The following is a 16,569-nucleotide window of genomic DNA, read 5'->3' as shown; positions in this document are numbered from 1 at the left end:
CGGGTCTGTCAGTGATGGTAAACTGCACCAGTACTATCTCATGCGGGAGATGACATCTGCTGATATCCTATTTATGTTTTCAATTAGCCTAATATGATAGCCCATTCCATACTACTACCTTTAGCTATTTTGTGAAACAGATACTTATTACCAAGACATTATTAGACGGGTAAAAGTAAATAGATAAATGATTTAAAATAAATAATTAACGTTGTTGTTATTATTAGGGCCTATTTATAACATTTCAATCTATATGATGTATTTACTTAATAAAAGTAAACAAAATAAATGCATCATAAAGAACAAATCTTTATACAGTAAATACCTAAATAATTAGGGTCTTGTTAAACTTATTCTAAAACTCGTTTTAATGTCAAGCTGTCATGTATGAATTAAAGTCCTTGAACTGGTGTTTAAATTGGTGTTTTTCACCTCATTATGGCACACTGAAAGTGGCAACTCTACATGTTACAGAGTTTGCTTAGTTGCATTGTGAACTTGAAAAGTTGAAAAGTGGAACAAAGAATTTCAGGTAATTCAAATAGACCCACAATAATAGACTAAATAAAAGGCCTCAAGCAGGAGGTTCAATCTGGGCTGTTTTTATTTTCAACTTTTTGAATGGTAGATCTTGCCTTTCAACAATTCTGACGTCAGGGATCTTAGGCTCAAAAAGGTTGGTGACCACTGCTTTAAAGGGATAGTTTACCCAAAAATATCATGCAATTATTGACAAAATTTTCATTTTTGGGTGAACTGTCCCTTTTACTCCAGTGACCAATGACTGATTACTTTTTAAAGATATACCATTTTAAATTTAATACACTAACAGGCTACCTGTTTTCTTGAAGGCAATAAATCTACTAACAGTATATAAACAACAACTATGTAAATTTTCACATGGTCTTATTTTTTGATGAAAATGGGAACCTGCAGGCCTGCACAGAAAAGAAAATGTGATGATAATCCATACATATTTTCTGCTCTTGCTGGATCAAATCATGGCCAGGTGAGTCCAAATTTTACAACAACAATAAAAAAATACATAGGCTACACAAACTTAATACCCCATACCATATTTTGAAGCAAACGATAAATTATTTATTAGTTAAGACATTCACAGTGTTTTTTTGTAACCAGTGGCCTGTTGCATGAAACTTGTTCCCCAGACGTTTGGGTTTAGCTTGAGCAAACTCTGGCTTCAAAAGTTTGGCTTTTGCATCCTTATCTTCACTGACCTACAACCAGATTCTCAACAATTGTAAGTGATGTGAAAACACAGGTGGACACCAGTGAGTCAAGTATTATGTCTGTTCTGTCAAGATGCATCTATTCCTTTAATTATTAATCCATACCCGTGTTAATCTGCCTTGTTCCTTTTTAATGTCAATGTTTCACTTTAACGGGCCCAATAGTCAAGTGGCACAATTCAAAAAGGCTATTAGACCAATGCAGAAGAACCTCCACAGCAGGAACAAGGGATTAATTCAACTCTTTCTCCTTTGCCTGGAAAACGAACCAACAGTCACACCTACAGTATATACACACACCCATTACACATACACAATGTTGTGGAATAAACACTATCTGAGTATTGTGTGGGGGTATAGCTCAGTGGTAGAGCATTTGACTGCAGATCAAGAGGTCTCTGGTTCAAATCCGGGTGCCCCCTGGTTTTGTTCTCAACTCATAAAAAGGGAAGAAAAACAAACAAAACCTCTAATAATGGTGTTTATCAACAAAGCCTAAACATGACAAGGCCAAAACAAGCAAACTTCCAGGGATGTCTGAGCACTTCATCATATTTCCATGAAGACATACTTCCTTGAGTGTTCAGATGCCCAAAGTTACACAATACACTAAGCATGAGGAACAATCCTATCAAAACACTACTCTCTACTTACTCTCAACTTTACCAATCAGAAACATTTCCTTAATCCATCAATATTTTTGTAAGATAAACTGCAAAAACAGAGTGGTCGAAAATCTTCATGATTATGTACATTTTACATTTATTTGAATTCACAACTGATTATGACCTTACAACTATTAAAAACAGTTTATGTCATGACATGAAGTGCATTATCATAGTATACTACACCAACGCTTTATGCTACAAATAATTTGATTTAAGGCAGTGGAAGGAAAATAGAGTTTGGCACACTAGAGAGATGTATTTTGTCTTATTTCTAGTATTATCTGATCTGCAATTACACATTTCTTGGAAAAAATGAAGGTACTAGAAAGAACAATTTAGTTTCCCAAAAGAAGCCTTTAGTCAAAGGTTTTATAGTCAGAGGTTCTACAGTTATTATAGTTTAAAAGAACCATTTCTATAGTCTTCTGTGTCCACTTTTATAGTCAGTAGAACTTTTATCTACTTTAAAGAACCTGTTGTGTCTTTATGAGTCTTTAATAAAGAACTTAAGACAAAAATGTAATTTCAAAGCCAAATAGCCTCACGTGACCTGAGGACTTGTGTTGATAAACCCTGTCCCAGCTTTGTTTTTAAAGTCCGTTATAAAACTTATTATGTCATTTAAAATATTCTGGAAAACAGGGGGCATTCAGATTTGAACTGGGGACCTCTTGATATGCAGTCAAAAGCTCTACCACTAAGCTATATCCCCAGGCAGCAGGTGTGTTTACAGATGAGCTGTTCAGAGAATAGTCACCTGCTATTATATTATAGAAGTGAGTGTTTGTTTTGTATGAGGACTGGTATAATTTTTGTATATTTTCAGAGCTGTGTGCGTTCATTCCTGTGTGACTGACCACTGATACACATAGGGGTCTGTAATGTAATTGTCTGAATATGGATGCCTAATTAAATACATTCATAAAGTGAAGTGATTTGTGAAATTATTTTTAGGAAATGATTTTTTCTAAGTCTACCTATAGACTTGTAGATTATTTAAATGCTTATTTTGTCTTATCTGAAATAGTTTTAAGTCACCTGAGGCCCCCTTGGACATTTGCTGAGTCTCCTAATAGTGAGCTCTGGGTTAATAAACACTGATGTAACCAAATTACTCAATGGCATCTATTTGATGGCATCTAATGTTTATACTTTTGATATATTATGTCTTTTAAATCTTTTCTTCAGAATAAGCCTTAAGTCTAAATTGTTTTACACAGGTTCTATGGATGAGACCCAGCAAACTGCTGCCTGTTATGTGCCCACTAAATTCAATGGAAAGATGCAGATAAAAACATAGATTAGTGAGGTCACACTTTTTTATTTTTCATTCTTTTACGAAAAAGTAATTCATTACAAACTAAATCAAATACAACATTTTTTTTTGTCATTTACATAGTGTATATTTTTATATAGGAACTTATATAGGATTTTTTAAATTGTTCAAAACAAATGCTGGTATAGGACGTTTGGTGTAATCTTTCATACTGTTCCTTTAAATAAAAGCATAGCATTTATATTGATTTGTGCTGAGCCACTAAGCTGTTGACCAAGCATTACTTGAAGTATTTAAAGGGAATCGATGTGTGTGTATGTTGTACAGTTGTTTGCATGCCGAAAGAACAAAGTGTTGAAGTATTTTATTTTGGAAGTATTTACATATTTTTACATTTTGTCCCAAGAAAATTATTGATTACAAAATGAGCACACCGTCAAACTTCTCTAATGGGCCTACTAGTAGCGGAATGTATGCAGTTCTACATTTGGCCACCAAGTGTCGCGCAAGTATTTTGTCCCATCCGCTTCGTAATTTACAGAATTTGTCAAGACGTTAAAATTACGTGATACAGTGTGAGTGGACTATGTGTGACAGTTTAATTTTTTTATACATAATAGAACTAGTTGTTTTCATCTTAGGATAGATATCTAAAAGTCTGTTATTATTATTTACTCACCTTCCGTTATTCTGTTTATTCACCTTCATGTAGGCTAGTTCAAACCCTGTGTAAATTTCTTATTCTGTTTTTGGGTGAACTACTCCGAGTGTGTTGAAAACTGGATAAATACTGACAAACATTTTTTACAGCTATAACATTTGAACAACGTAACTTAATCGTTTGACTAAACAGCCCGAGTTTGTTGATTGGCTGAGATGTTTAAATCTTAACGATATTAAAATGAGCAAAATTCGAGTAAGGTAAGTCTACCGCTGAATGGCCAAGGATGCTTATCGCTGCGCGGGAGCGCGCAGCAGGACACAGCGGCAGTGCCGTGGGCGCGCCTTCCGTGTCGGATTCGTTCGCTGACAGCCAGCGGTGCGAACTGGACTCATCAACGGCAAGCGATTCATACCTCTCACATTATCAACCAAATTACACTCTGCGGGTGATTTCTTCATCTCCTTTTTAGCCGCCGCACTCTCCCTCCAAAATGAATCCACTGTGTAGCAGATGTAACCGAGTGGTGTATCCCACGGAAAAAGTGAATTGTCTTGACAAGGTAAGGCTAAGCGAAACTTAGCTCACGCTAGCATAGCTCACACCTTTGGTCATGATGATGAAGTGTATGTCGCGTATGTCATATTTATAACTCCTGTTTAATAACATGGCCCAAACGAGGCATTTGATTTTGTGGTTAGTCAGATTGTGATCAAAACGGAAGCGTCCAAGCGAACGGGTGCTGCAGCCCTTTGCTAGTAATGCAGAGGCTCATTGTGATAACTTCATAGCATGCTACAAGTTGCCGATCGTATAACTGTTAGTCGTTTTTATTCACGTGAAACGCAGATCAAACTGGGCAGATATAGACAAATCTGTGTGTGGGAATCGTTCTTTTTTTCCACACAAAACGTTAGCAAGAGCTCGTTCGTGGCCTCGCTCGAGAGGAGGAGGTTCGTTTATGACGTGTCAGTCTGCCCAGTGGGCGACACGGACCCGAAAAACCCACAACATACCAACCAAGTTGTGTCAAAAGCGCAACGTAAAAGAGCGTAGATACGGGTTTTATTCACAATACACATATGAATAGACAGTAGCATCCCTACAAGATGTTTATGCATGCATGCTTTTGGGTGGACGTGATGTTTTTTTTTGTTGTCCACCCAAGTTTGCAGATGTGCAACTTTGCATGTGCACAACGTCAGCTCGAGGATGCCTTGACCTCATTTAATACCAAACTGCGCCTAATGTCACCGTTTAATAGAGCTTGCTTGCTTGTAAAAGCTGACATCAGACGGGCCTTGCATATACACCGTGTTTAGAATGTACACATCAGTGCTTCATGTTTATCAATCGGCTAGAGGAAGTGTTGCTCGACACGCTGTGGAGCAAGAGATTTTATACACAGACCCCTCCCCCTCTTAACCCATATCCTAATCGCTCTGTGGTGAATTCTTTCAGTGATGACTTGAGTTATGAATTGCTTCAGTGGGTGGGGTCGTCTTGGTTTATATTTTTATGCAGTCCAAGTGCTTGCGAACGAGAATAACTGGCGCGGAGTGATAACGCGAGTAATGGAAGTTAAAAGCACATTAATCGATTGATGGCCTCGGATAAAACCGACTTGATACAATTTTCTGCTAAGGATCGCTAGCGGACGTATAGTGCGTGAATGAGGGAGTCAGTTTACGTAAAACGGTAAACGTGGGGAGCAGTGGAGGCGTTTGATGGCACACCTCCCACCAATGCTGTCAAAGAAGCCAAAGCCACAGTGACCGGCACAGGTTCTCATTCAGTGCCTGAAGGAAAGTCATTCTGCTTCAGTGCTTGAGTTCTTTAACTGTCATCCTGGTTAACATCTCTGAAGAACCACACCCGAGAGTGGTGGTCTAAAGGGTTTATGAAGACCAATGCACTGCTGTTTTACAACTGACATTTAAATGGACAGTTCACCCAAACATTTACTTTATACTTTTGTTGGTGGGTTTTGAGCAGGTGCTTTTAACTAATGATCACCAAAAAAAAGTAAATTCGTATAATTGCCATCTCAAATGTGGGCAATTTCATAAAAATTTCAACCTTAAGATGAAGGTTTTTACCATACTGATAGGTCAGGTGTCAACATTTGGTGGTCTCTCTTAAACTTTTTAAAGCATAGTTTTACATAGTCGTAAGTGAATCGTCACATCCAAAACGGTCAATATTCCTCATAAATGGGCACATGAAAATGAGTAATTATTTCATGTTCTTTAAAGAGCCATCCCTCCTCCATTTTTATTGCTTCTGGTTTGAACAGTTTAATTCACAGAAATCCTACAGAAATCCACATCCATTATGGATGTGTCCTACAAAGTCACATCCATAATGTATTAACTTTTCCCTCTTTTAAAATGGATAACTCGTGCATAGATTGATATTTTTCTGAGTTGACACACACTGCACGTGAACGCTGTGTCAACAGAGCTCCGCCTCCTCTCACAGACTTGACTCGTTTGAGGCAGTTAAAAAGTGTTAATGTTAGAAAAGATGGCCAGTGCAGAGTCTCAGTAACACATCTGGCGCTTGGTGAACGCTCGTTGACGCTTCCCCTGTTTACCATCGCGCTCTATGTATGTGCGCTGATCAATAATTTCATCCACTCGTTTAATTCGCCCTGGTTATATGTTGTTTATGTTCTTACAGAGTCTCCGCAACAGTTCTCATGTTTAATGCACGTGTTTCTGTCTTTATGTGCGCTCATCAATGATTTCATCCACTCGTCTCGTTCGCTCTGGTTAAGTTGATGTTTGAAATGATGCTGGTGCGGGTAAAGTCTCTGCAACAATTCTTGCGTTTAAAGTTTGCGTTTCTGTCTATATGTGTGCTGATCAATGATTAAATGTGAATAAAAGCCAAATTAAAAAATTGTAATCATATAAATGTAGGCTATTAACTAACATTAACGAACAAAGAATGAGCAATACATTTGTTCAAGTTTTTTTTAATCTCTTTTAAATGTTAGTTAAAAAATACAACTATTTATGTAAGCTCTGGTCCATTAATACTGACAAATACAACTTTGATTTTAAATAATAAATGTATTAGTAAAATGAACATCAGATTAACAATTAATAAATAATGTAAAAATATACCTCATTGTCTAATCTTGTTAAATTTAAATTTAACTTTAAATAAAATGTAAAAAATTTAGGGCCTTATTGTTATGGAAGTTTTTTCCCCGTGGTATCGAAAATGGTATCGAATATCGATATTTTTTTACGTATTGTATCGAAGTTAGAAATTCCAGTATCGTGACAACACTAGCAGCTTGTATATAGTATGCATGACTGTGTTGTGTGAGCACCAAACAGAGAAACAGAAGTGTTTAATAAGAAAGACGAACTGACATCCTAATTATACACATTGCAGTTGCATGCGCACATGACTGGCTGTATAGATGGAATGTAGGGTAGCAGGTCAGGTCAGTCCCTCAAGTCCATTTGTCTGTGTATGGTCTCTGTTATCAGTGAAATACTCCTGTGGTCAACATTAAGTAAAGAATTTACTGATCAAAGTTTAGCACAGATTGAAATCTACATGTGTTCAATCTACATGCGTTTCTGAATCCTGAAATATGCTGCCTTTGAGGTCAGTAATGTACAGGGGTAGAAGGCATCAAAGCATGTCCGTATCTTATGTTAGCAAAACTTTCTGTATGTATGCATCTGGTAAATTTTTAAAGGCAAAATCGATGTATCCCCTCCTGCTTAATGCTATAATATTTCACAGTCCTGTGCATATGAGGATTGACAGTTGCTTGAAAAAATGAAAAGGATGGCTGATCAGTTGGTTGACAGAAATACATTTTATGGATATCCATTTTTATTATTTTTTTTTTTACAGTGATTCAGTTTTAGTATAACTAAGAAATAAGCAAGATAGTCATCAAATATTCACTGTCTCTAAAGCACACTGGTTTTTCTTTTAGATCATTAGATGTGACTAGGGTTGTCACAATATCAGATTTTCACTACACCATTCACCATTATCATGGCCACGATATCTATTTATTTCTTTAAACAACGATTTCAGTCAATTTCGTCTTTAATTTTGTATTTGGCCAAGAGAGAGTTTGTCACTGTTTTTTCTCTTAAAGCAAAATGTTAAATGGGTGCAAAAACTACCGCCTACTGTGTTCAAGTGTCAACCAGAAACTGGTATTAAATTATTGATGATATTATTAACTGTGTACTAATAAAACAATATAAACAATTTTACCATAATGCTGCCTGTAAAATCATTTGACTGGGCAGTTTTAGGTTTGGGCCACAGCATTAGGGTCAGGATTTTGAAATAGAGGTCAGTACTATTTAATATGTCAGGGTGTTACCCTGCATAAGTGTTTGGTTCTGGAACTTTCTATCCATTTGTTCTTGTGTTGAAAGAAGCTGGGCAATGGTGATGTAACTCACTTAGTAACCACTTGACAACCAGTGTGCTCCTGTAAAGGGTTATATAAAATGTCTTAGTAAGATTTTAACTTGAATGTCTTTATTCAGAATAGAAGCAACCTCAAGTTGGCCATCGTTTACAACACACATTTGCGTGATCCTGTCTTTCCCTCCAAGAACTTTCCAAGAACAAGCACTTCATTGTTTTGTTCCATTTAATCCTCGGGGGCGACTTTGCAACATCCAAAGCGACACTATAGGGATTTCAACAAGTTTGTTATTTGCTTTTCTGTATTCGATTTGCAGATAATTTCCCCATCGCTCTTGTGTGCACAACATATATTTACGTGTTTTAATCCTTCATCCGTTCCTCTATGGGATTACTTTTGTGTCAATAAAAATGAACGCAAACTTAAAAAAAGAACAAAATATCAATGAGAAAGAAAAAAAACACTTTGATAATGAAAACAATAAACTCCATTGCAAGAATGTGACATGATTTTCAAATAAACTGCTATTTTTCTTAACAATTTTCGAAGTTTCGTTTTTGCAAATAATAGTTTTGAATTCGCTGCTAGATTTTTCATTTGCGCTTTTCGAGTTTTCGTTTACGCTTCTCAAGTTTTTGTTCGCCTTTCTGGCACAAATCTCATGTGTGGGCGGACTTATGGCCACTTTACTCTCATTGGTTAGTGAGATTTGGTTTGACAGCTCCCTGACCAGGAAGTCGACACTGCATTTTTATATTTTTTCATTATGCATTTTTATTGACACAAACATAATCCCATACTCCTCTTGTTTTTTCAGTACTGGCATAAAGGATGCTTCAGCTGTGAAGTGTGTAAAATGACTCTAAACATGAAGAACTACAAAGGCTTTGAAAAGAGACCATACTGTAATGCGTAAGTATCTCTGCTCTCCGTATGAGTTTTGTGTGTGTTGGGCCAGTGAAAGGTCATGTGTGCATAGACAAGAGCTGATTTATTCAGTCATTTAATGGTAGGACATTGGAACATTCCAGTTAATACACAACAATGAGCCATACACACAGAAATGAATCCAAGTTTTTTCAGTTCACCTCAATATTATGTCAGATATGTTGGCTATAACATCTTTTAGTGTCTCTTCAATCATCTAAACTTTTGTTCCTGTGGGTTTTTAGATAAATGGAAACAACCCTTTCTAATGTTTACAAAACAGTGGTTTTTATGTATTTTAAGACCAGTTGTATTAGCATACTGCTTTGACACAGCCACATAAAACAGATATGAGGTATATTTTAATGTCCAGCTGGCATAAAATATGCAAATACATCTCTTGTGGTATTCCTAAAATGTAAGCTGAAGGTTGCAAACTCAACTATCCCCCAAAAGTGTAAGGATTCTTGTTTTATCACATACGCTCGGACACATTCTTTAGATCCACCGGGGGATTTTAATGTTGATTTAGCAAATGATTTACGTCCCTGACCGTGTATCTGCTGCTGTTTACTCTGTCCTTATTTTGAAGATAATAAGTGAACATGGTTATGCCATTCTCTCTTGCATGTAACAGATAAAGATGTTGACTACTTCTCAGAAAGAGTGGCCTGGTCTGAATGACATGCCCAACAGAAGTAAAAAAACATCTGATTAGATCACGTTGATATTATCTGCTAACTGATATACTGTAAAAGCAGAAATTGAGGCCCATTTACTGTATATGTTTAGGTTCGTTTTCCTTCCTGTGCCTGTGGAGCGTGTGTACCGAGCATATGGAAGAGTACTTTTCACCAATGAATAACTTAATGCAAATTAATGAAAATAATACTGAGTTGTTGTTTTTTCTTTTAGTATGAAATGGCATCTGTAAGATATATCTGCATCCATTTTTTTATACGTGTAACTATATTTATGTTTGTAAGCTAATGTTAAGAGATAGAATTACAGTTTGAATTTGTTTAGTTGGAATGGTTTAATAAGCATGTATTGTTTACATGGCATTTGCTTGTGGAAGCACACCTCTTTTTGTCTAGAGGTTTACTGAGCCGATGGGCAGTCTGCTGGGGTAACCGGAAGAGGACCACTATGTTTGTTTTAGTAGTTCCTTACATGTTTTGTACAAAGATAAATGATTGCTGTAATAATAGAGTTAGTGTGGTTATACATTTTTGTTACAAGCATCTCACAATAACTTTTTCACCAATACGCCCCCCATAAAGGTGAAAATCTAATGTGGACATACATGTTTCACTACCACTCATTTATAATGTTTGTCTTAGTAGCAACACAGTAAAAAAAGAACATTTTATTTGCATTAGTCTATTATTACCTAAATTAATTGGCATCCACAGTTTACGTTAAAAGTTTGATAGAAAGTGATGCTGTTTAACAATTAGGGTTAACAATGTATATAATAAACATAGCTATATTTGAAAGTTTAGTCAGTTTTTTAGCTTGTTTGCTTTGTTTATAATTTAACTTGAAGATATATTGAGACGTGGCGTGATGTTTTTTAAGGTGTTGTCGTTTGATGACAGAGTAGATTTCAGATCATGACGCTAACTAACAGTTCTATGTTTTAGACACTATCCGAAGACATCATTCACCAGTGTTGCAGACACCCCCGAGAACCTGCGCCTGAAACAGCAGAGCAAGATGCAAAGCCAGGTAAAAAGAAATGGGTTTGACATTAGCAGGGCTCTGCAATGAGGATAAATTTGTGCTGGCCTGGTCGGGCAAGAAGTTGATGTTGAGTCAGCATGTTCACAGGCCATTTGGCAGACATTTTTTAACAAAAATGACTTTGGGTATGACCTTAGGATCACCAGTGCCATGCTCTACCAGTTCAGTTCATTTATGCAAGTCATGAATACACATGCAGAATCAATAAATGTGAGATTATAATAATTGGACAAATTCAATAGTGTTTCCATCAGCCGACCCAAAACTTTGGTACACTGGTTTTGGGCCAGTGAGACATCATTACAGTTTAGCCTGGCTTTAGTCACTGTACCCTTACATATACAGTAAATACCCAATTCATAAATAACTTCGTCATTTCCTAGAGCTGCACCCTCCTAAACAATCTTGTATTTTGTGAGTAAGGAGGGTGGAGGGTGTTGTATTTATCTTGATCCCTCGATGAAACCGTTAAGGGCGTCTGTATATGTGGCATAAAGGATTTCCTGGCTCTTCTGCTATTCGTCTGTTTGTGTGTACTGCAGGTGCTCTATAAGGAAGAATTTGAGAAGAGCAAAGGAAAAGGCTTCAGTGTTGTGGCTGACACACCAGAGATGCAGAGAATCAAGAAAACACAAGACCAAATCAGCAACGTAGGTTCAACACCAAAACATAGGCATGCTGAAGATTTGACTTGGTAGTAGACACCTGACATTATGTCTAAAAGGCATTTTTACAAGCAAATGTAAAAAAACACATTCATGAAGAGACTGAGTAAGCTGCCATAATTCTTTTCCCAAATTATAGTTTCCTTTCTATTCTGGTTTCACTTTGCGACATTGTCCTCCTTATCTCTCAAATAACATTAAATAGATAAATCCATTTATATAGTTAATCTAAACGTTGTTTGTTAATGACTTAATGACTAGTATAAATAATAGTTTGACCTTGATACATAAGCACTTATTTCATCCCACCCTTCCGTTTTCACACCACACCTGTGCATTTGTAGTATCTGCACTGGTTGCCTGGCAACATTTAGGTCACTTAACTTTCTTCACAATGTCATTTCCTGTCGGTGTAATAGCAATACTGACAGGCGTGAGCGACACTTTGTGGTCAGTGCAGGAACTACAGGTCTCCCACTGGCTCAGAGTCAAAGAGTTTAATTAAATTCAAACCTCTCCCTGAAACCACCACTTTACGAAATGAGGGACTGTTTTCAGAGAGGGATAATTACAGCGTTTGCAAGACAGCAAGTTTAGCCCTTAACATTCTATTTATATTCTTCTCCTCACTGGTTTGCGTTTAATTCAGCTCACATACTCCATTCAAGCTTCTTTGTGTGTTTTAGATTAAATACCATGAGGAGTTTGAAAGGAGCCGAATGGGTGGGGAAGCTCCACCTCATCACCCACAAACACCGCAACAACACACAACTCCAGGTAAAGAATCCTGCCTAGTTCATTCCATTTTTTTGCATTGTCTGTGCTGCTGGATAATCAGTAGTCTCGGTTTAACGTAAAAGGATGAAATGTATTGTTTTCTCATAGCATATCAGCCCCCAGCAGCATCTCAGAACTATCACTATGAACCCGAGCATGTGCGCCAGGCGGCTGCCGCCCCTCCTCCCAGCTCCGGGGTAATAATGAACTTTACCAGTCAAACTTTGTACACGTACACATTCATGTTGCGTTTACAAATCAGTCACTTTAGGCATCATTGTTAAGATGCCAATGTAGGCGTGTACTGTAGTATACATTTTGGAACACAAACGAATCTTTTCATTCAGTATGTGTCAGTACAGTCTCATGTGCACATGTTTCAGAAGCGCTACCGAGCCGTGTATGACTACACCGCAGCTGATGAAGATGAGGTGTCGTTCCTGGACGGTGATGTAATCATGGACGTGCAGCAGATCGATGAGGGTTGGATGTATGGGAGAGTGGAGCGCACCGGCCAGCAGGGAATGCTGCCCGCTAACTACGTAGAGGCCATCTGAAAATGAGAGGGAAAAAGATAGGGCAAGAAAAAGGGAGGGATAAAAGGAGAGGGAGTCGCAGATGAGTTGCTGAGTGCCATTTCACCTTTCAAGATCATTTTCCACTATTCCTGCACTAATTGTCTTATCAGGGGTCGACCCTTATGATCCAGTTACGATCCAAAACAGGCATAGTCCAGTAACCACATACAGTATAACCAAACACAGCAACAATGCATACACAAACAAATATCACACATATACGGTCAATTACAATTTACTAGTTTTCCCATATCATTCTCAAATATGCATTTCTCTGTGTATTGCTTTTGCTGCCTGTCAGTCTGTCTCTTTGTTTGTCTTTTCTCAGTGTTTTCTCAGTCCTGAAAAGGTGCTGTCACAAGTGGCACTTAAGTCTTAAGAAGACTCGCACACACCTACACACAAAATACATAACCACATAGGCCGCTGAAATATTTAGGGCCTGCTATAGAGCACTTCAAACATCTCAACACTTTTTATCAGTTGCCATGACAATAAGTGAAAGAAATGATTTCAAACCTCAGTTCTGAGATCTCTTTTTTTTAAACTACTTTTTGTTTGATATTTTATTTTCATCCTGTAATTGTATTATGTGATGTATTTAGTACAGTTTCACATCTCATTGGTTGTGGGTCTGTGGCAATGCTTGAACATGAGACTTGGTCATTCCAATCATTCCATATGTCTGGCCACTTGCATCATGTAGTGAAACAGGAATCTAAAAGGCTCCTCTTTTTCAACTGGATGTACTTAAAACTGTAAGAAAGGGGCGGAGTCTTGTGCTATCATTTACTGAAGCTTATCTTTCACATTCCTCCCTGTATAAAACCAGTTAGAATATATGAGCCTAATTTAGTTCTGCTGCTCCTGCTTTTAAAATGAAGAGGAAATTGTGAAGTGATGTACCTTACTCTTAACAAAAGGGAAAAAAGAAACTGTACAGTCACGGAACAAAAGGAGGAGATTGTAGTAAATTGAGCGCAAAGAGGAGCCCAAGCACAATTCTAAGGACCATTTTGGCTTTTAATTTGAATCATTCCATTTGTTCCATTTTGTTTCTGAAGCATTCCATGTGCATAGTATGAAACTGTATCTCAGAGCTGTTCTGTAAGATGTTGTTATTGATGTTTTTGTTTGTTTGTTTTTCCTCATATCATGCTTATTCTCATTGCCTTGCTGGTATTGTATGAGACAGAATTTTAATGTCAATATCAGTGGAATAAAACCAATCTATTTGTATACCAAGACAGGTGAGTTTGTCAAACAGCTAAACAGCTAAGCTTGTGGAATTAGAATGTTTTAGAACCTAGCATGTATTTGTCTCTTAACTGGAAACCAATGACATGTTGCTGTGCAAAGACTCTACTGATCATTGTTCTCTTAAATGACAAAATATAGATGCAGAGAATGATCAAAGCAAGTAATCCAAGTGTTTTGACACTGTTCCCACTAAAGTGAAGTGTAATATTGGATCTTTTTTTTCTGTGAAACATTTTGTTTTCAAGAATTACATCAATATCTTTTGTGAGAGTATTCTATGCATCACATTTCTCTCATGACAATTGATCATAACCCAACAGCTGGTCCCACATTTATGAGGATGCCATTTCACGTGTAAAAAGCAACCATGTCTTGGTGAAATTGATGTAAATTCATAGTGATTGTACTTTTTTCTTAAGCAATTTTAATGTTTTTCTAGTATAGTGAGTTTTTTTTTCAATTTTGTTTTCTAATGTTTTACTCAATCGGGTGAGCCATTCGGTGATACAAGATATCTCTGCAAAAATATACTAATCAGATTATTAGTTGCATTTTTCTGGACACTCAACCTTTTGTTTCAATCCATTTTCTTGTTCCAGTCCATCCTCTTGGACTTGAGTAAGTCATATGGGAAGTTATTCTACTTGTTCACTCACCCTTTAAAGGAAACACTGTAACACTGTGGAATGTCTCACATTGAGTAATGGTCATTATTAAATGACAAATCAGCAAAAATAAACGGGGAGATTTCATTTTAAAAGGAACTAAAAGGTGGAATTTGTAATGTGATGCCTACATCGACCTTGTAAGTGTGTAAATTGAATGTATGCATAACGCATTCAACCTAACATCTGAGAAACATGCACGTCACACCCAAACATTTCTTTATTCCGCCCCGATAGATTCACTCTAATCCCATTCGAAACAACCTTTTTATGTCTGCGTCATAGAATATTTGTGTAGTTTCCCATACATTTAATACAGACTGGTTTTTAGCATAACCAAACTGCACTAAAAATCGACCGACCCCCTCTCGTGTCACTGCCCGCTACATCCTTCTAGAAGTGAGGATTGTAGTGTAGCGGGGAGGGGTCTTCACAATCCGACCGTCCTTTCTCATGTAAACACCTGCTTGTGTGACTGGGCATCTTTTGGACCCGCTGCTCTGCGGAAACGCAAACATCATGCTGGACGTCTTGTTATTGATGTTCTTCGCCATCATCGGTTTGATGTTCCTCTCCTACATCATCTACATGCTCTGAATGCAGCGGCAGCATCAATGGACCGCCGCGAGAGTAGATGCGTCATTCACGTCCGCGGGAGGAATTTATTCACAAAGGTTGGCGAGGGCGAAAGACATGTATGCAAAACGTATTTTTTTTATTTTAGAGCTTTTAGTGTTAAAATATGTTATGATTTCGGCTATTATATTAATGATGAAATCAGTTCAAATAATTTTGTAATAGGCCTCCTGCATCAAATGACAATTATTACGAATGATTTATAATAAAAGAAGATTGTTAGGCCTTTTCATGCGCAATAACTAGAAATAAAATCTGCTGCATATTTACAGGGAGCTGTCTCTAAACCTCTGGAAAAACGGCATTGTACTGAAACAACTGGAAGACGCAGGACACAATTGCAAGATGAGATTTAACCCTTTCGTCGCCTTATCCCTGGGTAACACAAACTGTTCCTGGCTGGAGCCTTTGACATGTATGATCGAGCAAAAGGATGATACAAGCACTTCACAAAAACAAAACTCTTTATTTGCATTTTCTCGTAGAAGACACTATTAACGTACGGTTTGTTAGATTCTACAGACGCTGCCCTCCATGGTTACAATGTTTCCACAAAATCCCAGGATTAAAATTTCAGTTTTACGGATTGCTTTGAACACTCTGACCTGTGTATTCCTCTGTCTATGGTTTTGAAAAAATAACTAATCTGTTTGCAACTGTCAGTATACAAGAATTAACACTATTTTCAAATGCATGTATTATATGTCAATGATGGATGTTCATAAATAAATGTCTGTTTTTCAAAATGAAGAGCGTTTATGGAGAACAGCGTCACTTACGAATTAACGAACATTAGCGCCCCCTGGAATTACGACACTTTTCACGCACCACTTTGACAGCCACAGATAAGAGATAACTAATAGAAAGTGAAAGAGAAAGACTTAAAACCTCATGTCAACTGGCACATTTAAAATCAGACATTTAGATTTCGTCTATATTCGTTGTGTGTTTCAGCATATTTTTTATTTTATGTTTTTCAAGTGCTATATGACGGAGAATCACCTTAAATTCAGTGCAAGTTTAAAATAGTTTTTTCCCAT

The 16,569-nt window shown here is 37.2% G+C and overlaps 1 protein-coding gene and 1 non-coding gene across 3 annotated transcripts; both read left to right on the top strand.

Moving 5' to 3' along the window:
* The first annotated feature begins 1,600 nt into the window (after window positions 1-1,600).
* Window positions 1,601-1,672, top strand: trnac-gca (transfer RNA cysteine (anticodon GCA)). The gene has a single exon. It is a non-coding gene; the product is annotated as a tRNA-Cys (tRNA).
* Window positions 1,673-4,162: 2,490 nt separating this feature from the next.
* lasp1 (LIM and SH3 protein 1) lies at window positions 4,163-16,279 on the top strand. Of its 2 annotated transcripts, none has more exons than XM_057345940.1 (8): window positions 4,163-4,417; window positions 9,093-9,187; window positions 10,849-10,933; window positions 11,491-11,598; window positions 12,300-12,390; window positions 12,499-12,587; window positions 12,774-15,567; window positions 15,802-16,279. In XM_057345940.1, the coding sequence occupies exons 1-7, from the start codon at window positions 4,349-4,351 to the stop codon at window positions 12,945-12,947; spliced, it is 711 nt and encodes a 236-aa protein (XP_057201923.1). In that variant the 5' UTR covers window positions 4,163-4,348; the 3' UTR covers window positions 12,948-15,567; window positions 15,802-16,279. The 2 variants fall into 2 exon arrangements, with proteins under 2 accessions (XP_057201923.1, XP_057201922.1); XM_057345939.1 differs by having other exon boundaries at window positions 12,774-15,588.
* Window positions 16,280-16,569: the final 290 nt, after the last annotated feature.

This window comes from Triplophysa rosa, linkage group LG11, assembly GCF_024868665.1.
Source record: "Triplophysa rosa linkage group LG11, Trosa_1v2, whole genome shotgun sequence".
Taxonomy (NCBI): domain Eukaryota; kingdom Metazoa; phylum Chordata; class Actinopteri; order Cypriniformes; family Nemacheilidae; genus Triplophysa; species Triplophysa rosa.
The sequence above is the reverse complement of the archived record's forward strand: the minus strand, read 5'-3'. Positions and strand labels throughout refer to the sequence as shown.